Source organism: Mytilus galloprovincialis, chromosome 3, assembly GCF_965363235.1.
Source record: "Mytilus galloprovincialis chromosome 3, xbMytGall1.hap1.1, whole genome shotgun sequence".
NCBI classification, from domain to species: Eukaryota; Metazoa; Mollusca; class Bivalvia; order Mytilida; family Mytilidae; genus Mytilus; species Mytilus galloprovincialis.
The window spans coordinates 88664578-88686452 of record NC_134840.1 but is presented as its reverse complement, the minus strand read 5'-3'; the positions used below and the strand labels follow the sequence as shown (position 1 = coordinate 88686452).

General features: G+C 31.7%; 1 protein-coding gene and 1 long non-coding RNA gene across 2 annotated transcripts in view; both read right to left on the bottom strand.

The window, feature by feature from the left end:
- Positions 1 to 447: 447 nt before the first annotated feature.
- Positions 448 to 11877, bottom strand: LOC143069305 (uncharacterized). Its single transcript, XR_012976357.1, has 12 exons — positions 11348 to 11877; positions 10534 to 10602; positions 9147 to 9771; positions 8333 to 8401; positions 6946 to 7570; positions 6132 to 6200; positions 5205 to 5369; positions 4391 to 4459; positions 3463 to 3628; positions 2649 to 2717; positions 1262 to 1886; positions 448 to 516 (listed from the first exon to the last, which is right to left on the bottom strand). It is a non-coding gene; the product is annotated as an uncharacterized LOC143069305 (long non-coding RNA).
- An 8063-nt stretch (positions 11878 to 19940) lies between these two features.
- Positions 19941 to 21875, bottom strand: part of LOC143069304 (26S proteasome non-ATPase regulatory subunit 8-like) — a 68376-nt gene continuing 66441 nt past the window's right edge. Inside the window, exon 8 of the mRNA XM_076243873.1 lies at positions 19941 to 20210. Coding sequence (XP_076099988.1) covers positions 20076 to 20210 — 135 coding nt within the window. The 3' untranslated portion in view covers positions 19941 to 20075. The remainder of the gene's footprint in view (positions 20211 to 21875) is intronic.

The following is a 21875-nucleotide window of genomic DNA, read 5'->3' as shown; positions in this document are numbered from 1 at the left end:
GCACTCTAAACTACTGGGAAAGTCATCCTTATCATATAATTAGAGTGCAATATAGTGCAAATTTTCAAAACTTGTCCTTTCACATAATTCTATTTGAGAAAAAATGTTTTTAACATGTATTTCAGTGAAAACCTTTTATCAGTGAGAAATCCACATGAGGTTTTAAAGGAAACATTGTGACATCACATGTATTATGGCGTCATTAAATAACGACAGATCAAAATAGTGCTAAATATAGTTTGCGGTGTTACGTGAGAAACAGTTGCCGCAAGATTTAACTCGAAATATTGAGTCGAAACGATCTGTAACTAAGCCTTTCCATTCAATATCAAGACCATAGCAACAGTTTTCATATTTGCATATTTTTAACATACCGACTGTAATTTCAATTGCATAAATACCATAAATAAACAATTTAGAGCTTGCCTAACAAAACAAAATGCTTACCAGTTATTCAGGACTTTTTAAAACCTCTAGTTTGCCATCTCAGGTTAAAAAGTAATGATATGTCTGGAACTGAAATAAGACCAAAAAAAATTACTCAGGCTGTGTTATCATTTGATTTAAATACATAAGTATTATTGAGAGAGAAAAATCTATTTCTTGAAAGTTTAATTACAAAGAAAGACAAATGCTTCTCCCTTGTGGCTTAGTTACCTTCATTTAAACCTTTTATATTAGAAGCAATGGGTAGTAGCTAACTAGCTTAATAGTTGAATCGGTGCAGAAATATTGTTTTCAAAAAGGTTTGACCCTCCCCCTTTTTCACTGAGAAATGACAATATCTTTTGTTTTGCTCAAGTGCATTAAAAATAATAATTCATGATTTTCTTAAAACATGTACATGTGTTTTCTGTTTTTTTGCATATATCTACTGACCAGGGGTCAAATCATTGGATAAAAGCACATGCGATGATGTATCTCACTTTACTCGTATGAAGTGTGTTATCTCCCATGATTATCAGGTATTCCTGTAGACCGAAGTGATAATTACATAACAAAGACTATATTGTGTCATGTTTACTTACAATTTAATAATATTTAAAAGTTATTTCTTGCCTTTTTCAATATAGTAAACAAATTCCTTTCGGATATCTCGGAAGTAAACAAAGTTATGATTGTGCCTAAAAAAAGTGTTCAGCCCCGTGCCAGTAATGCATTTTAAAAGCGAAAATTTCATTGAGTTTTTGCTGATCTTTATCAATAATATTTATCTTAAACCATTTATATAATAACTAGGTATAAATAAAAAACTACTAACCATCATTTTCGGTGGTGTACAAGGTGAAATCATCCATAAATCAGCCTGAAAACTTCTGGAATTAAGCTTCTAATTTGGGTATACATTTACAATTAATTCTCCATAGGCCGTAATAGTAACGTTTTCCTCCGTTGCTCAGTCCATATCGTTTACTTGAACATGTATGATGGCTCATATCGAAGCTGATACATTTATACATGTCTGGTTAAATTTTCGGGGTGGCAAGTGAGATTACTTTTTTCGCAAATTGCTGGACCCCGGAAGATGGTGAAAAATGTCACTCTCCTCATGAAATAATCCCAAAATTCTGATCATAAAATTCAATAAAAAAATTGTCCTTTCTAATAATTTATTTCAGGTCAAATCTACATCTTTCTTTTCTCATCACATCAGCTCTATAAAACAGTTCTTATTGTTCATTTATGTCCATTTTTAAAATCACAGCATCCACAATTGTATGGCGGACTAATATTTTTTTTTAATTACGTCATCTGAGTTCCTCATCTCAAGGTCTATTAGGGATCCTGACCCATATTGAAATCAATACTTCTGATTTTTCCAAATATTTTTATGTGATCTTCATCGGTATAACATTCTGAATAAATCTGTGTATTTTTGTCCATTTCTGAAAAAAAATAAAGTTGTTTTAGCACTATAAGGCAATGACACTTTCGTCGCTATATTCATTTATTTTGAATACAATGTGTATGTATAATTAATTTCTTCCAGAATACATTCACTAGTCAAAACAAGGACAAAACTTCTGATTATAACCTTTAATTACAATACACAGACCCTGTTAAAGCATTCTATAAAATTTTCTTGTGTCTTAAAGTGCATTTTGGCAGAGAAATTATGCAAAAATGAAGATTTTATAAAAAAACCAACACCAAAATAATTATTCTTACTAGTGGAAATCTGGTATTTAAAACTGTGGAAAGCACTCTAAACTACTGGGAAAGTCATCCTTATCATATAATTAGAGTGCAATATAGTGCAAATTTTCAAAACTTGTCCTTTCACATAATTCTATTTGAGAAAAAATGTTTTTAACATGTATTTCAGTGAAAACCTTTTATCAGTGAGAAATCCACATGAGGTTTTAAAGGAAACATTGTGACATCACATGTATTATGGCGTCATTAAATAACGACAGATCAAAATAGTGCTAAATATAGTTTGCGGTGTTACGTGAGAAACAGTTGCCGCAAGATTTAACTCGAAATATTGAGTCGAAACGATCTGTAACTAAGCCTTTCCATTCAATATCAAGACCATAGCAACAGTTTTCATATTTGCATATTTTTAACATACCGACTGTAATTTCAATTGCATAAATACCATAAATAAACAATTTAGAGCTTGCCTAACAAAACAAAATGCTTACCAGTTATTCAGGACTTTTTAAAACCTCTAGTTTGCCATCTCAGGTTAAAAAGTAATGATATGTCTGGAACTGAAATAAGACCAAAAAAAATTACTCAGGCTGTGTTATCATTTGATTTAAATACATAAGTATTATTGAGAGAGAAAAATCTATTTCTTGAAAGTTTAATTACAAAGAAAGACAAATGCTTCTCCCTTGTGGCTTAGTTACCTTCATTTAAACCTTTTATATTAGAAGCAATGGGTAGTAGCTAACTAGCTTAATAGTTGAATCGGTGCAGAAATATTGTTTTCAAAAAGGTTTGACCCTCCCCCTTTTTCACTGAGAAATGACAATATCTTTTGTTTTGCTCAAGTGCATTAAAAATAATAATTCATGATTTTCTTAAAACATGTACATGTGTTTTCTGTTTTTTTGCATATATCTACTGACCAGGGGTCAAATCATTGGATAAAAGCACATGCGATGATGTATCTCACTTTACTCGTATGAAGTGTGTTATCTCCCATGATTATCAGGTATTCCTGTAGACCGAAGTGATAATTACATAACAAAGACTATATTGTGTCATGTTTACTTACAATTTAATAATATTTAAAAGTTATTTCTTGCCTTTTTCAATATAGTAAACAAATTCCTTTCGGATATCTCGGAAGTAAACAAAGTTATGATTGTGCCTAAAAAAAGTGTTCAGCCCCGTGCCAGTAATGCATTTTAAAAGCGAAAATTTCATTGAGTTTTTGCTGATCTTTATCAATAATATTTATCTTAAACCATTTATATAATAACTAGGTATAAATAAAAAACTACTAACCATCATTTTCGGTGGTGTACAAGGTGAAATCATCCATAAATCAGCCTGAAAACTTCTGGAATTAAGCTTCTAATATTGAAATCAATACTTCTGATTTTTCCAAATATTTTTATGTGATCTTCATCGGTATAACATTCTGAATAAATCTGTGTATTTTTGTCCATTTCTGAAAAAAAATAAAGTTGTTTTAGCACTATAAGGCAATGACACTTTCGTCGCTATATTCATTTATTTTGAATACAATGTGTATGTATAATTAATTTCTTCCAGAATACATTCACTAGTCAAAACAAGGACAAAACTTCTGATTATAACCTTTAATTACAATACACAGACCCTGTTAAAGCATTCTATAAAATTTTCTTGTGTCTTAAAGTGCATTTTGGCAGAGAAATTATGCAAAAATGAAGATTTTATAAAAAAACCAACACCAAAATAATTATTCTTACTAGTGGAAATCTGGTATTTAAAACTGTGGAAAGCACTCTAAACTACTGGGAAAGTCATCCTTATCATATAATTAGAGTGCAATATAGTGCAAATTTTCAAAACTTGTCCTTTCACATAATTCTATTTGAGAAAAAATGTTTTTAACATGTATTTCAGTGAAAACCTTTTATCAGTGAGAAATCCACATGAGGTTTTAAAGGAAACATTGTGACATCACATGTATTATGGCGTCATTAAATAACGACAGATCAAAATAGTGCTAAATATAGTTTGCGGTGTTACGTGAGAAACAGTTGCCGCAAGATTTAACTCGAAATATTGAGTCGAAACGATCTGTAACTAAGCCTTTCCATTCAATATCAAGACCATAGCAACAGTTTTCATATTTGCATATTTTTAACATACCGACTGTAATTTCAATTGCATAAATACCATAAATAAACAATTTAGAGCTTGCCTAACAAAACAAAATGCTTACCAGTTATTCAGGACTTTTTAAAACCTCTAGTTTGCCATCTCAGGTTAAAAAGTAATGATATGTCTGGAACTGAAATAAGACCAAAAAAAATTACTCAGGCTGTGTTATCATTTGATTTAAATACATAAGTATTATTGAGAGAGAAAAATCTATTTCTTGAAAGTTTAATTACAAAGAAAGACAAATGCTTCTCCCTTGTGGCTTAGTTACCTTCATTTAAACCTTTTATATTAGAAGCAATGGGTAGTAGCTAACTAGCTTAATAGTTGAATCGGTGCAGAAATATTGTTTTCAAAAAGGTTTGACCCTCCCCCTTTTTCACTGAGAAATGACAATATCTTTTGTTTTGCTCAAGTGCATTAAAAATAATAATTCATGATTTTCTTAAAACATGTACATGTGTTTTCTGTTTTTTTGCATATATCTACTGACCAGGGGTCAAATCATTGGATAAAAGCACATGCGATGATGTATCTCACTTTACTCGTATGAAGTGTGTTATCTCCCATGATTATCAGGTATTCCTGTAGACCGAAGTGATAATTACATAACAAAGACTATATTGTGTCATGTTTACTTACAATTTAATAATATTTAAAAGTTATTTCTTGCCTTTTTCAATATAGTAAACAAATTCCTTTCGGATATCTCGGAAGTAAACAAAGTTATGATTGTGCCTAAAAAAAGTGTTCAGCCCCGTGCCAGTAATGCATTTTAAAAGCGAAAATTTCATTGAGTTTTTGCTGATCTTTATCAATAATATTTATCTTAAACCATTTATATAATAACTAGGTATAAATAAAAAACTACTAACCATCATTTTCGGTGGTGTACAAGGTGAAATCATCCATAAATCAGCCTGAAAACTTCTGGAATTAAGCTTCTATATTGAAATCAATACTTCTGATTTTTCCAAATATTTTTATGTGATCTTCATCGGTATAACATTCTGAATAAATCTGTGTATTTTTGTCCATTTCTGAAAAAAAATAAAGTTGTTTTAGCACTATAAGGCAATGACACTTTCGTCGCTATATTCATTTATTTTGAATACAATGTGTATGTATAATTAATTTCTTCCAGAATACATTCACTAGTCAAAACAAGGACAAAACTTCTGATTATAACCTTTAATTACAATACACAGACCCTGTTAAAGCATTCTATAAAATTTTCTTGTGTCTTAAAGTGCATTTTGGCAGAGAAATTATGCAAAAATGAAGATTTTATAAAAAAACCAACACCAAAATAATTATTCTTACTAGTGGAAATCTGGTATTTAAAACTGTGGAAAGCACTCTAAACTACTGGGAAAGTCATCCTTATCATATAATTAGAGTGCAATATAGTGCAAATTTTCAAAACTTGTCCTTTCACATAATTCTATTTGAGAAAAAATGTTTTTAACATGTATTTCAGTGAAAACCTTTTATCAGTGAGAAATCCACATGAGGTTTTAAAGGAAACATTGTGACATCACATGTATTATGGCGTCATTAAATAACGACAGATCAAAATAGTGCTAAATATAGTTTGCGGTGTTACGTGAGAAACAGTTGCCGCAAGATTTAACTCGAAATATTGAGTCGAAACGATCTGTAACTAAGCCTTTCCATTCAATATCAAGACCATAGCAACAGTTTTCATATTTGCATATTTTTAACATACCGACTGTAATTTCAATTGCATAAATACCATAAATAAACAATTTAGAGCTTGCCTAACAAAACAAAATGCTTACCAGTTATTCAGGACTTTTTAAAACCTCTAGTTTGCCATCTCAGGTTAAAAAGTAATGATATGTCTGGAACTGAAATAAGACCAAAAAAAATTACTCAGGCTGTGTTATCATTTGATTTAAATACATAAGTATTATTGAGAGAGAAAAATCTATTTCTTGAAAGTTTAATTACAAAGAAAGACAAATGCTTCTCCCTTGTGGCTTAGTTACCTTCATTTAAACCTTTTATATTAGAAGCAATGGGTAGTAGCTAACTAGCTTAATAGTTGAATCGGTGCAGAAATATTGTTTTCAAAAAGGTTTGACCCTCCCCCTTTTTCACTGAGAAATGACAATATCTTTTGTTTTGCTCAAGTGCATTAAAAATAATAATTCATGATTTTCTTAAAACATGTACATGTGTTTTCTGTTTTTTTGCATATATCTACTGACCAGGGGTCAAATCATTGGATAAAAGCACATGCGATGATGTATCTCACTTTACTCGTATGAAGTGTGTTATCTCCCATGATTATCAGGTATTCCTGTAGACCGAAGTGATAATTACATAACAAAGACTATATTGTGTCATGTTTACTTACAATTTAATAATATTTAAAAGTTATTTCTTGCCTTTTTCAATATAGTAAACAAATTCCTTTCGGATATCTCGGAAGTAAACAAAGTTATGATTGTGCCTAAAAAAAGTGTTCAGCCCCGTGCCAGTAATGCATTTTAAAAGCGAAAATTTCATTGAGTTTTTGCTGATCTTTATCAATAATATTTATCTTAAACCATTTATATAATAACTAGGTATAAATAAAAAACTACTAACCATCATTTTCGGTGGTGTACAAGGTGAAATCATCCATAAATCAGCCTGAAAACTTCTGGAATTAAGCTTCTAATTTGGGTATACATTTACAATTAATTCTCCATAGGCCGTAATAGTAACGTTTTCCTCCGTTGCTCAGTCCATATCGTTTACTTGAACATGTATGATGGCTCATATCGAAGCTGATACATTTATACATGTCTGGTTAAATTTTCGGGGTGGCAAGTGAGATTACTTTTTTCGCAAATTGCTGGACCCCGGAAGATGGTGAAAAATGTCACTCTCCTCATGAAATAATCCCAAAATTCTGATCATAAAATTCAATAAAAAAATTGTCCTTTCTAATAATTTATTTCAGGTCAAATCTACATCTTTCTTTTCTCATCACATCAGCTCTATAAAACAGTTCTTATTGTTCATTTATGTCCATTTTTAAAATCACAGCATCCACAATTGTATGGCGGACTAATATTTTTTTTTAATTACGTCATCTGAGTTCCTCATCTCAAGGTCTATTAGGGATCCTGACCCATATTGAAATCAATACTTCTGATTTTTCCAAATATTTTTATGTGATCTTCATCGGTATAACATTCTGAATAAATCTGTGTATTTTTGTCCATTTCTGAAAAAAAATAAAGTTGTTTTAGCACTATAAGGCAATGACACTTTCGTCGCTATATTCATTTATTTTGAATACAATGTGTATGTATAATTAATTTCTTCCAGAATACATTCACTAGTCAAAACAAGGACAAAACTTCTGATTATAACCTTTAATTACAATACACAGACCCTGTTAAAGCATTCTATAAAATTTTCTTGTGTCTTAAAGTGCATTTTGGCAGAGAAATTATGCAAAAATGAAGATTTTATAAAAAAACCAACACCAAAATAATTATTCTTACTAGTGGAAATCTGGTATTTAAAACTGTGGAAAGCACTCTAAACTACTGGGAAAGTCATCCTTATCATATAATTAGAGTGCAATATAGTGCAAATTTTCAAAACTTGTCCTTTCACATAATTCTATTTGAGAAAAAATGTTTTTAACATGTATTTCAGTGAAAACCTTTTATCAGTGAGAAATCCACATGAGGTTTTAAAGGAAACATTGTGACATCACATGTATTATGGCGTCATTAAATAACGACAGATCAAAATAGTGCTAAATATAGTTTGCGGTGTTACGTGAGAAACAGTTGCCGCAAGATTTAACTCGAAATATTGAGTCGAAACGATCTGTAACTAAGCCTTTCCATTCAATATCAAGACCATAGCAACAGTTTTCATATTTGCATATTTTTAACATACCGACTGTAATTTCAATTGCATAAATACCATAAATAAACAATTTAGAGCTTGCCTAACAAAACAAAATGCTTACCAGTTATTCAGGACTTTTTAAAACCTCTAGTTTGCCATCTCAGGTTAAAAAGTAATGATATGTCTGGAACTGAAATAAGACCAAAAAAAATTACTCAGGCTGTGTTATCATTTGATTTAAATACATAAGTATTATTGAGAGAGAAAAATCTATTTCTTGAAAGTTTAATTACAAAGAAAGACAAATGCTTCTCCCTTGTGGCTTAGTTACCTTCATTTAAACCTTTTATATTAGAAGCAATGGGTAGTAGCTAACTAGCTTAATAGTTGAATCGGTGCAGAAATATTGTTTTCAAAAAGGTTTGACCCTCCCCCTTTTTCACTGAGAAATGACAATATCTTTTGTTTTGCTCAAGTGCATTAAAAATAATAATTCATGATTTTCTTAAAACATGTACATGTGTTTTCTGTTTTTTTGCATATATCTACTGACCAGGGGTCAAATCATTGGATAAAAGCACATGCGATGATGTATCTCACTTTACTCGTATGAAGTGTGTTATCTCCCATGATTATCAGGTATTCCTGTAGACCGAAGTGATAATTACATAACAAAGACTATATTGTGTCATGTTTACTTACAATTTAATAATATTTAAAAGTTATTTCTTGCCTTTTTCAATATAGTAAACAAATTCCTTTCGGATATCTCGGAAGTAAACAAAGTTATGATTGTGCCTAAAAAAAGTGTTCAGCCCCGTGCCAGTAATGCATTTTAAAAGCGAAAATTTCATTGAGTTTTTGCTGATCTTTATCAATAATATTTATCTTAAACCATTTATATAATAACTAGGTATAAATAAAAAACTACTAACCATCATTTTCGGTGGTGTACAAGGTGAAATCATCCATAAATCAGCCTGAAAACTTCTGGAATTAAGCTTCTAATTTGGGTATACATTTACAATTAATTCTCCATAGGCCGTAATAGTAACGTTTTCCTCCGTTGCTCAGTCCATATCGTTTACTTGAACATGTATGATGGCTCATATCGAAGCTGATACATTTATACATGTCTGGTTAAATTTTCGGGGTGGCAAGTGAGATTACTTTTTTCGCAAATTGCTGGACCCCGGAAGATGGTGAAAAATGTCACTCTCCTCATGAAATAATCCCAAAATTCTGATCATAAAATTCAATAAAAAAATTGTCCTTTCTAATAATTTATTTCAGGTCAAATCTACATCTTTCTTTTCTCATCACATCAGCTCTATAAAACAGTTCTTATTGTTCATTTATGTCCATTTTTAAAATCACAGCATCCACAATTGTATGGCGGACTAATATTTTTTTTTAATTACGTCATCTGAGTTCCTCATCTCAAGGTCTATTAGGGATCCTGACCCATATTGAAATCAATACTTCTGATTTTTCCAAATATTTTTATGTGATCTTCATCGGTATAACATTCTGAATAAATCTGTGTATTTTTGTCCATTTCTGAAAAAAAATAAAGTTGTTTTAGCACTATAAGGCAATGACACTTTCGTCGCTATATTCATTTATTTTGAATACAATGTGTATGTATAATTAATTTCTTCCAGAATACATTCACTAGTCAAAACAAGGACAAAACTTCTGATTATAACCTTTAATTACAATACACAGACCCTGTTAAAGCATTCTATAAAATTTTCTTGTGTCTTAAAGTGCATTTTGGCAGAGAAATTATGCAAAAATGAAGATTTTATAAAAAAACCAACACCAAAATAATTATTCTTACTAGTGGAAATCTGGTATTTAAAACTGTGGAAAGCACTCTAAACTACTGGGAAAGTCATCCTTATCATATAATTAGAGTGCAATATAGTGCAAATTTTCAAAACTTGTCCTTTCACATAATTCTATTTGAGAAAAAATGTTTTTAACATGTATTTCAGTGAAAACCTTTTATCAGTGAGAAATCCACATGAGGTTTTAAAGGAAACATTGTGACATCACATGTATTATGGCGTCATTAAATAACGACAGATCAAAATAGTGCTAAATATAGTTTGCGGTGTTACGTGAGAAACAGTTGCCGCAAGATTTAACTCGAAATATTGAGTCGAAACGATCTGTAACTAAGCCTTTCCATTCAATATCAAGACCATAGCAACAGTTTTCATATTTGCATATTTTTAACATACCGACTGTAATTTCAATTGCATAAATACCATAAATAAACAATTTAGAGCTTGCCTAACAAAACAAAATGCTTACCAGTTATTCAGGACTTTTTAAAACCTCTAGTTTGCCATCTCAGGTTAAAAAGTAATGATATGTCTGGAACTGAAATAAGACCAAAAAAAATTACTCAGGCTGTGTTATCATTTGATTTAAATACATAAGTATTATTGAGAGAGAAAAATCTATTTCTTGAAAGTTTAATTACAAAGAAAGACAAATGCTTCTCCCTTGTGGCTTAGTTACCTTCATTTAAACCTTTTATATTAGAAGCAATGGGTAGTAGCTAACTAGCTTAATAGTTGAATCGGTGCAGAAATATTGTTTTCAAAAAGGTTTGACCCTCCCCCTTTTTCACTGAGAAATGACAATATCTTTTGTTTTGCTCAAGTGCATTAAAAATAATAATTCATGATTTTCTTAAAACATGTACATGTGTTTTCTGTTTTTTTGCATATATCTACTGACCAGGGGTCAAATCATTGGATAAAAGCACATGCGATGATGTATCTCACTTTACTCGTATGAAGTGTGTTATCTCCCATGATTATCAGGTATTCCTGTAGACCGAAGTGATAATTACATAACAAAGACTATATTGTGTCATGTTTACTTACAATTTAATAATATTTAAAAGTTATTTCTTGCCTTTTTCAATATAGTAAACAAATTCCTTTCGGATATCTCGGAAGTAAACAAAGTTATGATTGTGCCTAAAAAAAGTGTTCAGCCCCGTGCCAGTAATGCATTTTAAAAGCGAAAATTTCATTGAGTTTTTGCTGATCTTTATCAATAATATTTATCTTAAACCATTTATATAATAACTAGGTATAAATAAAAAACTACTAACCATCATTTTCGGTGGTGTACAAGGTGAAATCATCCATAAATCAGCCTGAAAACTTCTGGAATTAAGCTTCTAATTTGGGTATACATTTACAATTAATTCTCCATAGGCCGTAATAGTAACGTTTTCCTCCGTTGCTCAGTCCATATCGTTTACTTGAACATGTATGATGGCTCATATCGAAGCTGATACATTTATACATGTCTGGTTAAATTTTCGGGGTGGCAAGTGAGATTACTTTTTTCGCAAATTGCTGGACCCCGGAAGATGGTGAAAAATGTCACTCTCCTCATGAAATAATCCCAAAATTCTGATCATAAAATTCAATAAAAAAATTGTCCTTTCTAATAATTTATTTCAGGTCAAATCTACATCTTTCTTTTCTCATCACATCAGCTCTATAAAACAGTTCTTATTGTTCATTTATGTCCATTTTTAAAATCACAGCATCCACAATTGTATGGCGGACTAATATTTTTTTTTAATTACGTCATCTGAGTTCCTCATCTCAAGGTCTATTAGGGATCCTGACCCACTTGAATGAATTTAGCTTCTTTGTTATTCAGAGCATCCCAAAATATTTTATAGATTCTTACCCAACACAGTTTGACCTCCAAAACTGTGTCTCAGATTTTTCCTATTGTATTTCATTCTCTCATAAATCTTCAATGAAGTTTGCAACATCATTTCATAAGAGACCACTAAATTCAATTGGGTATAAAATTTGTTCTATTGATGTTTTTGGGAATCTGAGACACAGTTTTGAAGGTCAAGCTGTGTTGTACAAGAATATATAAAATATTTTGGATGCTATGAAGTACAAAGACGCTAAATTCATTCAAGTGTGGACATCACAATATAGCAACTAATTACATAATAATTAATTATGTAATAATTATGTCATAATGAAATTATCACAATTTGAAAGATTAATCTTTCTTTTTTGTTTTGGTACCTCATTTATAAAATATAAAGAAGGATGAAATGAATTACATCAGTTTAAAGTTGTCCGATTGGGAGTGAAAAAAATCTTTGTATTGTGCTACCTTAAGTTGGTTCAACTACTATTCTGGACAAAGAAAGATAACTCCAATTGAAATTGCAATTAGATATTTCTTGCTATTGCGCAATACTGAGTAATTGAAAATATTTGCTATTGCACAATACTGTGCAATTGAAGATTTCTTGCTATTGCGCAATACAGTGCAATTGAAAATTTCTTGCTATTGCACAATACTGTGCAATTGAAGATTTCTTGCTATAGGTGAATACTGTGCAATTGAAAATTTCTTGCTATTGCACAAAACTTAATATAATAATTTTGGATCCTGATTTGAACCAACTTGAAAACTGGGCCCATAATCAAAAATCTAAGTACATGTTTAGATTCAGCATATCAAAAAAGCCCATGAATTCAATTTTTGTTAAAATCAAACTTAGTTTAATTTTGAACCCTTTGGACTTTAATGTAGACCAATTTGATAACGGGACCAAAAATTAAGAATCTACATACACAGTTAGATTTGGCATATCAAAGAACCCCAATTATTTAATTTTTGATGAAATCAAACAAAGTTTAATTTTGTACCCCAATTTGGACCAACTTGAAAACTGGGCCAATTATAAACCAGATGCTCCGCAGGGCGCAGTTTTATACGACCGCAGAGGTTGAACCCTGAATGGTTGGGGCAAGTATGGACACAACATTCAAGCTGGATTCAGCTCTAAATTTGGATTGTGATTAAATAGTTGACACAGCATAGGTTTCTGACACAGAATGAATGTGGTCTAATGAACTTAAAATATTTTTTTTGCCTTTGAGCAATTCACTATGCTGTTGAATATTAATCCTCTCAAAAAAATGTTTGAAGAAATTTTCTTTTTATTTATGAAATCTGAAATGAGAAGAATTTAACCCCCCACCCCATTTGTTTTCACATCCCCCTTTCCCTTTTTCCAAAACTGATCTCAATTCAAATTTCTAATGGAGTTTGCAACAATAACTACTCATTTAAATACATCATAAAATATTAAAATGTAAAATAAAGTGCTTGTTATCACTGAATGGTAAAGATTGTTTTAATTTATCAGTTGGTAGAAAAAGTGAATATACATTGTATATTGTATAAAACAATGATTTAAGTTGATTCAACTACTATTCTGGACAAAGAAAGATAACTCCAATTGAAATATTAATTATATATATTGTATAAAACAAAGATTTAAGTTGATTCAACTACTATTCTGGACAAAGAAAGATAACTCCAATTGAAATTGCAATTAGATATTTCTTGCTTTTGCACAATACTGAGTAATTGAAAATATTTGCTATTGCACAATACTGTGCAATTGAAGATTTCTTGCTATTGCACAATACTGTGCAATTGAAAATTTCTTGCTATTGCACAATACTGTGCAATTGAAGATTTCTTGCTATTGCTGAATACTGTGCAATTGAAAATTTCTTGCTATTGCACAATACTTAATATAATAATTTTGGATCCTGATTTGAACCAACTTGAAAACTGGGCCCATAATCAAAAATCTAAGTACATGTTTAGATTCAGCATATCAAAAAAGCCCAAGAATTCAATTTTTGTTAAAATCAAACTTAGTTTAATTTTGAACCCTTTGGACTTTAATGTAGACCAATTTGATAACGTGACCAAAAATTAAGAATCTACATACAGTTAGATTTGGCATATCAAAGAACCCCAATTATTCAATTTTTGATGAAATCAAACAAAGTTTAATTTTGGACCCCGATTTGGACCAACTTGAAAACTGGGCCAATAATTAAAAATCTGAGTACATTTTTAGATTCAGCATATCAAAGAACCCCAAGGATTCAATTTTTGATAAAATCAAACTAAGTTCAATTTTGGACCATTTGGGCCCCTAATTCCTAAACTGTTGGGACCAAAACTCCCAAAATCAAACCCAACCTTCCTTTTATGGTCATAAACCTTGTATTTAAATTTCATAGATTTCTATTTACTTATACTAAAGTTATTGTGCGAAAACCAAGAATAATGCTTATTTAGGCCCTTTTTTGGCCCCTAATTCCAAAACTGTAGGAACCATAACTCCCAAAATCAATCCCAACCTTCCTTTTGTGGTCATAAACCTTGTGTCAAAATTTCATAGATTTCTATTCACTTAAACTAAAGTTATAGTGCGAAAACCAAGAAAATGCTTATTTGGGCCCTTTTTGGCCCCTAATTCCTAAAATGTTGGGACCAAAACTCCCAAAATCAATCACAACCTTCCTTTTGTGGTCATAAACCTTGTGTTAAAATTTCATTGATTTCTATTTATTTTTACTAAAGTTAGAGTGCGAAAACTAAAAGTATTCGGACAACGACGATGACGACACCAACGTGATAGCAATATACATCGAAAAATTAAAATTTTTGCAGTCGTATAAAAATCTGAGTTAATTTTTAGATTCAGCATATCAAAGAACCCCAAGGATTCAATTTTTGTTAAAATCAAACTAAGTTTAATTTTGGACCCTTTGGACCTTAATGTAGACCAATTTGAAAACGGGACCAAAAATTAAGAATCTTCATACACAGTTAGATTTGGCATATCAAAGAACCCCAATTATTCAATTTTTGATGAAATCAAACGAAGTTCAATTTTGGACCCTTTGGGCCCCTTATTCCTTAACTGTTGGGACCAAAACTCCCAAAATCAAACCCAACCTTCCCGTTATGGTCATAAACCTTGTGTTTAATTTTCATAGATTTCTATTTACTTATACTAAAGTTATTGTGCGAAAACCAAGAATAATGCTTATTTGAGCCCTTTTTTGGCCCCTAATTCCTAAACTGTAGGAACCAAAACTCCCAAAATAAATCCCATCCTTCCTTTTGTAGTCATAAACCTTGTGTCCAAATTTCATTGATTTCTATTCACTTTTACTAGAGTTAGAGTGCGAAAACTAAAAGTATTCGGACGACGACGATGCCAACGTGATAGCAATATACGACGAAAAATTAAAATTTTTGCGGTCGTATAAAAACTGCAAAATTCCCTATAAATTACTTATTAAGGGGCAGCAATCCAACAACTGGTTGTCTGATTTGTCTGAAAATTTTAGGGCAGATAGAATTTTTTTACCACATGTCAGAATTGCTCTAAATGCTTTAGTTTCAGAGATATGAAACAACCAGATGCTCCACAGGGTGCAGCTTTATACAACCGCAGAGGTCGAACCCTGAACGGTTGGGGCTGGTATGGACACAACACAGCTTAGAATTTGAATTGTGATTAAATACTTGACACAGCATAGGTTCTGACAAAGAATGAATGTGGTCTAATGAATTTAAAATTATTTTTTGCTTTTGAGCAATTCACTATGCTGTTGAATATTAATCCTCTCAAAAAAAAATATTTGAAGAAATTTTCTTTTTAATTTCTGAAATCTGAAATGAGAAAAATTTATCCCCACTCCCCCCTTCCCAATCTTTTTTTCACCTCCCACTTTCCACTATTCCAAAAATGATCTCAATTCTAATTTCTAATGGAGTTTGCAACAATAACTACTCATTTATCAGTTGGTAGTAAAGTGAATATTGCATTGTATATTGTATATATAGCATTGCTTTAAGTTGATTCAACCACTATTCTAGACAAAGAAAGATAACTCTAATTTTCAAAGAAGATTTCATAAAGCATTGGTTTTAGGTGATTCAACAACCATTCTGGACAAAGAAAGATAACTCTAATTTATTGTCTTGAAACTACAACCAGGTGCTCCGCAGGGCGCAGCTTTATACGACCGCAGAGGTCGAACCCTGAACAGTTGGGGCAAGTATGGACAAAACATTCAAGCATGATACAGCTCTGAATTTGGATTGTGATCAAATTTTTGACATTACATGGGTTTTTTTTACACAAAACAAATGCCAAGATTTTACAAATCAATTAAAGATTTCTTCTTCAAACTTTTTAAATCTAAAATTAAATAGTTGACACAGCATAGGTTTCTGACACAGAATGAATGTGGTCTAATGAACTTAAAAGGTTTTTTTTTGCCTTTGAGCAATTCACTATGCTGTTGAATATTAATCCTCTCAAAAAAATGTTTGAAGAAATTTTCTTTTTATTTATGAAATCTGAAATGAGAAAAATTTAACCCCCCCCCTTTTTTTTCACATCCCCGTTTCCCTTTTTCAAAACTGATATCAATTCAAATTTCTAATGGAGTTTGCAACAATAACTACTCATTTAAATACATCATAAAATATTAAGATGTAAAAAAACTGCTTGTTATCACTGAATGGTAAAGATTATTTAAATTTATCAGTTGGTAGTAAAAAGTGTATATACATTGTATATTGTATATAACAAAGATTTAAGTTGATTCTGGACAAAGAAAGATAACTCCAATTAAAAAAAATTCTTGCTATTGCACAATATTGTGCAATAGGATATTTCTTGCTTACTATTCTGGACAAAGAAAGATAACTCTAATTAAAAAAAAAATTGCTATTTCACAATATTGTGCAATTAGATATTTCTTGCCATTGCACAATACTGTGCAATTGAAAAGACTTGCTATTGCACAATACTTAATATAATAATTTTAGATCCTGATTTGGACCAACTTGAAAACTGGGCCCATAATCAAAAATCTAAGTACATGTTTAGATTCAGCATATCAAAGAGGCCCAAGAATTCAATTTTTGTTAAAATCAAACTTAGTTTAATTTTGGACCCTTTGGACTTTAATGTAGAATTTGAAATTTGAAAACAGGACCAAAAATGAAGAATCTACATACACAGTTAGATTTGGCATATCAAAGAACCCCAAGGATTCAATTTTTGATGAAATCAAACAAAGTTTAATTTTGGACCCTTTGGACCTTAATGTAGACCAATTTGAAAACTGGACCAAAAAACTTCAATAATCAAGAATCTAAGTACATTTTTAGATTCAACATATCAAAGAACCCAACCGATTCATTTTTTGTCAAAATCAAACTAAGTTTAATTTTGGACCCTTTGGACCTTAATGTAGACCAATTTGAAAACGGGACCAAAAGTTGAGAATCTACATATACAGTTAGATTCGGCATATCAAAGAACCCCAATTATTCAATTTTGATGAAATCAAACAAAGTTTAATTTTGGACCCTTTGGGCCCCTTTTTCCTAAACTGTTGGGACCAAAACTCCCAAAATCAATACCAACCTTCCTTTTATGGTCATAAGCCTTGTGTTTAAATTTCATAGATTTGTATTTACTTATACTAACGTTATGGTGCGAAAACCAAGAAAAATGCTTATTTGGGTCCCTTTTTTGCCCCTAATTCCTAAACTGTTGGGTCCTAAACTCCAAAATTAATACCAACCTTCCTTTTGTGGTCATAAACATTGTGTTTAAATTTCATAGATTTCTATTTACTTAAACTAAAGTTATTGTGCAAAAACCAAGAAAAATGCTTATTTGGGCCCTTTATTGGCCCCTTATTCCTAAACTATTAAAACCATAACTCCCAAAATCAATCCCAATCTTTCTTTTGTGGTCATAAACCTTGTGTCAAAATTTCATAGATTTCTATTAACTTAAACTAAAGTTATGGTGCGAAAACCAAGAAAATGCTTATTTGGGCCCTTTTTGGCCCCTAATTCCTAAAATGTTGGGACCAAAACTCCCAAAATCAATACCAACCTTCCTTTTATGGTCATAAACCTTGTGTTAAAATTTCATAGATTTCTATTCACTTTTACTAAAGTTAGAGTGCGAAAACTAAAAGTATTCGGACGACGACGACGACGACGACGCCGACGACGATGACGCCGACGACGACGACGCCGACGCCAACGTGATAGCAATATACGACGAAAATTTTTTCAAAATTTGCGGTCGTATAAAAATGCTTGTTTTTGGCCCCTTTTTGACCCTTTGTTCCTAGATTGTTTGCCCCTTAACCCACAAAATATATCCCAATCTTCTACTTATCTATAATACTAAAATTACGAGGTCCAATTTGTCAGCCGTCATCACGTAAAAACAACGAATCACAGAATTCAACTTTATATATAACTAATATAGTACAAAGGTGTAGATTAAAAATTACACCACTCCAGGCCCTTTTGTTTTCCACGTAATTAATATTGCCAATAATTAAGAAGTTCCGGGTCGAGTCCGCTACCGATACCAATAGTATATTCACCTGTTACCTATTACCTTATCTGTACATTCCGCATCTGAAAGGCGCACCACCAAACGTAGTATTCAGGATTAATATGCTATATACACAGGTCATAACCACAGGATTGACACTACTAAATTGTCAAATTGTTACCTATTGTAGTATTTTAATCAGTAAGACTTTCTAAGATAACAATACGAATACTAAAAATCTGGACTAAAAATATGGCGTATAGGTACAGTTTTCAATTTGTTAGTGGGCATGACGTAAAACAGCGAAGCAAAGAATTCAACTTTATTTATAACTTATATACTAGGACAATGCTGTTGATTAAAAAATACTCCATTCCAGGACCTTTTGTTTTCCAAATAATTAATATTATTGTTTCAGTTCGACGGGTTCAAACAGAAAGACTTGAAAGCAGAGAATAACTGTGTATCTTATATTTGGCATGACTTTATCAGATGACAATACGAATACTAAAATAAGGCTTGCGCATAGTTATATACTTGAATTCAGTCACAGACCCGTGATATCACGGGTGTGTTCTAGTGTTATTAAACATTATGGTACAATTTCAGAACAATTAAAATACTTATACCCTTATTCCTAAACCTTAACCCCTAAAATCAATCCCAAGCTTCCTTTTGTGGTTTTAAACATTGTGTTAAAATTTTATTGATTTTTATTTACTTATACTAAAGTTATTATCCGGAACCATCCGTCTTTGGACAGGGCTGACGACGACGACGTGATACCAAAAAACAACCCCAAAAAATTTTGCGGTCGTATTAAAACTGCATTTACCCCCTATTCTCCCTTTTAGCCATGGTGGCCTTGTTGGTTGGCAAGTGGGGTCGTAAGACACATTTCTATAATTAGATACCCAATGATGCTTATATTTGTACTAGTAGTTTCAGAGGAGAAGATATTTGTAAAAGTAAATGGTTGATGGACGCCAAGTGATGAGAAACCAGATGCTCCACAGGGTGCAGCTTTATACAACCACAGAGGTTGAACACTGAACAGTTGGGGCAAGTATGTACACAAAATTCAAGCTGGATACAGCGCTGAATTTGGATTGTGAATAAATAGTTGACACAGCATAGGTTTCTGACACAGAATGAATGTGGTCTATAAACTTCAAATTAATTCACTATGCTGTTGAATATTAATCCCATGAGCCTCAAAAAAAATATTTTAAGAAATTTTCTTTTTCATTTCTGAAATGAAGAAAATTGTACCTCCCTTACACTGCTTTTCAATTGTCTAAATTGTCTTTAACCAGAAAAACCCTTGTTTTTCCCCTTTTTGCTAAATGATTTGAGCCATAACCCTCATAACCATTCCTTTGTAGTATGGAAACTTGTGGTATAATTTAAGAGATATTTATACGCTTAAACACAAGTTATTGACTGAAAACTACAAAAATGTTCCTTCATTTTTATTATGACAACAGGAAGAATAACTCTCCTCCACTGAACAAAAAAGTTGTTTAACAATACATCTTTATAAACTGCAACAATCTGCAGCTTAATCATTACATTAGCTAGGGCTTAAAGTTTGTTATACAATCATTTCCAATTCCCTAGCATACTCAATTGTCTGTTCTGCTAACTGCATAGCTGGGATACTTTCATCTGTTACCTTCTTCTCTTGTTGAAAATGAAAAAAGGAATCTGCTGCTAAAGTCCAACCACGCTGAAATGCAAATTTTAGAATGTTAGGTAAACATGTTATATGCAACTAGTTATTGTAAAGTATTCATCAATAAACTGCTACGCTGAGCGCAGCTGGATACAACCGCAGAGGTCCAACCATGAACAGTTGGGTCAAAAATGGACACAATATTCAAGCTTGATACAGGTCTGAATTTGGATTGTAATTAAATATTTGACACATTATATATTTGTGATACAGAAAAAAATGTAGTCAAAGAACTTGAAAATATGATTTGAACTTATATTCAATTGAAGAATTCTAGCTTTTGTGGAATACACGTGAATGCTGTTGTGCAATACTTAGTAAATCTGTTTTCAGACTATATATATAAAGAATTGGCCAAAACAATTGTGACCCTATTTTATTTGGAAAATTGACAATTTCTTAAATCTTGAGGAACAAGAATGGGTCCATAGTACATAGATGCCCCACTCGCACCATCATTTTCTATGTTTAGTGGACCGTGAAATTGATCAGAGTAAAAACTCTATTAGAAAGATCATATCATAGGGAATATGTATACTAAGTTTCAAGTTGATTGGACTTCAACTTCATCAAAAACTACCTTGACCAAAAACTTTAACCTGAAACTTGCACTATTATTTTCTGTGTGCAATGGACTATGAAATTGGGGCAAAAACTCTCATTTGACAGTAAAATTAGAAAGATCATATCGTAGGGAACATGTATTCTAAGTTTCAAGTTGATTGGACTTCAACTTCATCAAAAACTACTTTGACCAAAAGCTTTAACCTGAAACTTGCACTTTCATTTTCTGTGTTCAATGGACTGTGGAATTGGGATAAAAAATCCAGTTTGGCATTAAAATTAGAAAGATCATATCATAGGGAACATGTATACTAAGTTTAAAGTTGATTGGACTTCAACTTCATCAAAAACTACCTTGACCAAAAACTTTCTGAAACTTGCACTATCATTTTTTATGTTCAGTGGACAGTGAAATTGCGGTCAAAAATCTAATTTTGCATTTGAATTAATAGAAAGATCATATCATAGGGAATATGTGTACTAAGTTTCAGGATGATTGAACTTTAATTTCATAAAAAACTACCTTGACCAAAAACTTGAACCTGAAGCGGGACAGCTGGATGGAGGAACGGACACAGAGACCAGAAAACATAATGCCCCTATACTATCATAGATGGGATATAAACACAAACATTATACTACATACCCTAAGGATCAATCAACTGAAAAGTAACACTTAAGATGGGTGCTACGGGATGGAAATCTCAAATGGCATACAAAAACACAAATTGGACAATGCGTAAATATAAAATATAACTAGAGGCTCTCAAGAGCCGGTATCGCTCACCTGATTCTACTTGGGTTTTTGAAATCATATAAAAAAATATAAAATTTGGCTAAAAGTGACAACACAACCTCATTTATAAGGAAAGGAACATGTTTAATTTCATTCAAAAGTCCCCCACTGGCGGCCATCTTGGATGACAGATCGGCTACAAAGTAACAACACTTGGTCAGCACCTCATTAGGAACATTCATGCCATGTTTGGTTTTATTCCATTCAGTGGTTCTCTAAAAGAAGTCATTTGTATGCATTTCCCATAGGGTCCTATGTTAAACTAAGTCCCCTGCTGGCGGCCATCTTGGATGATGGAT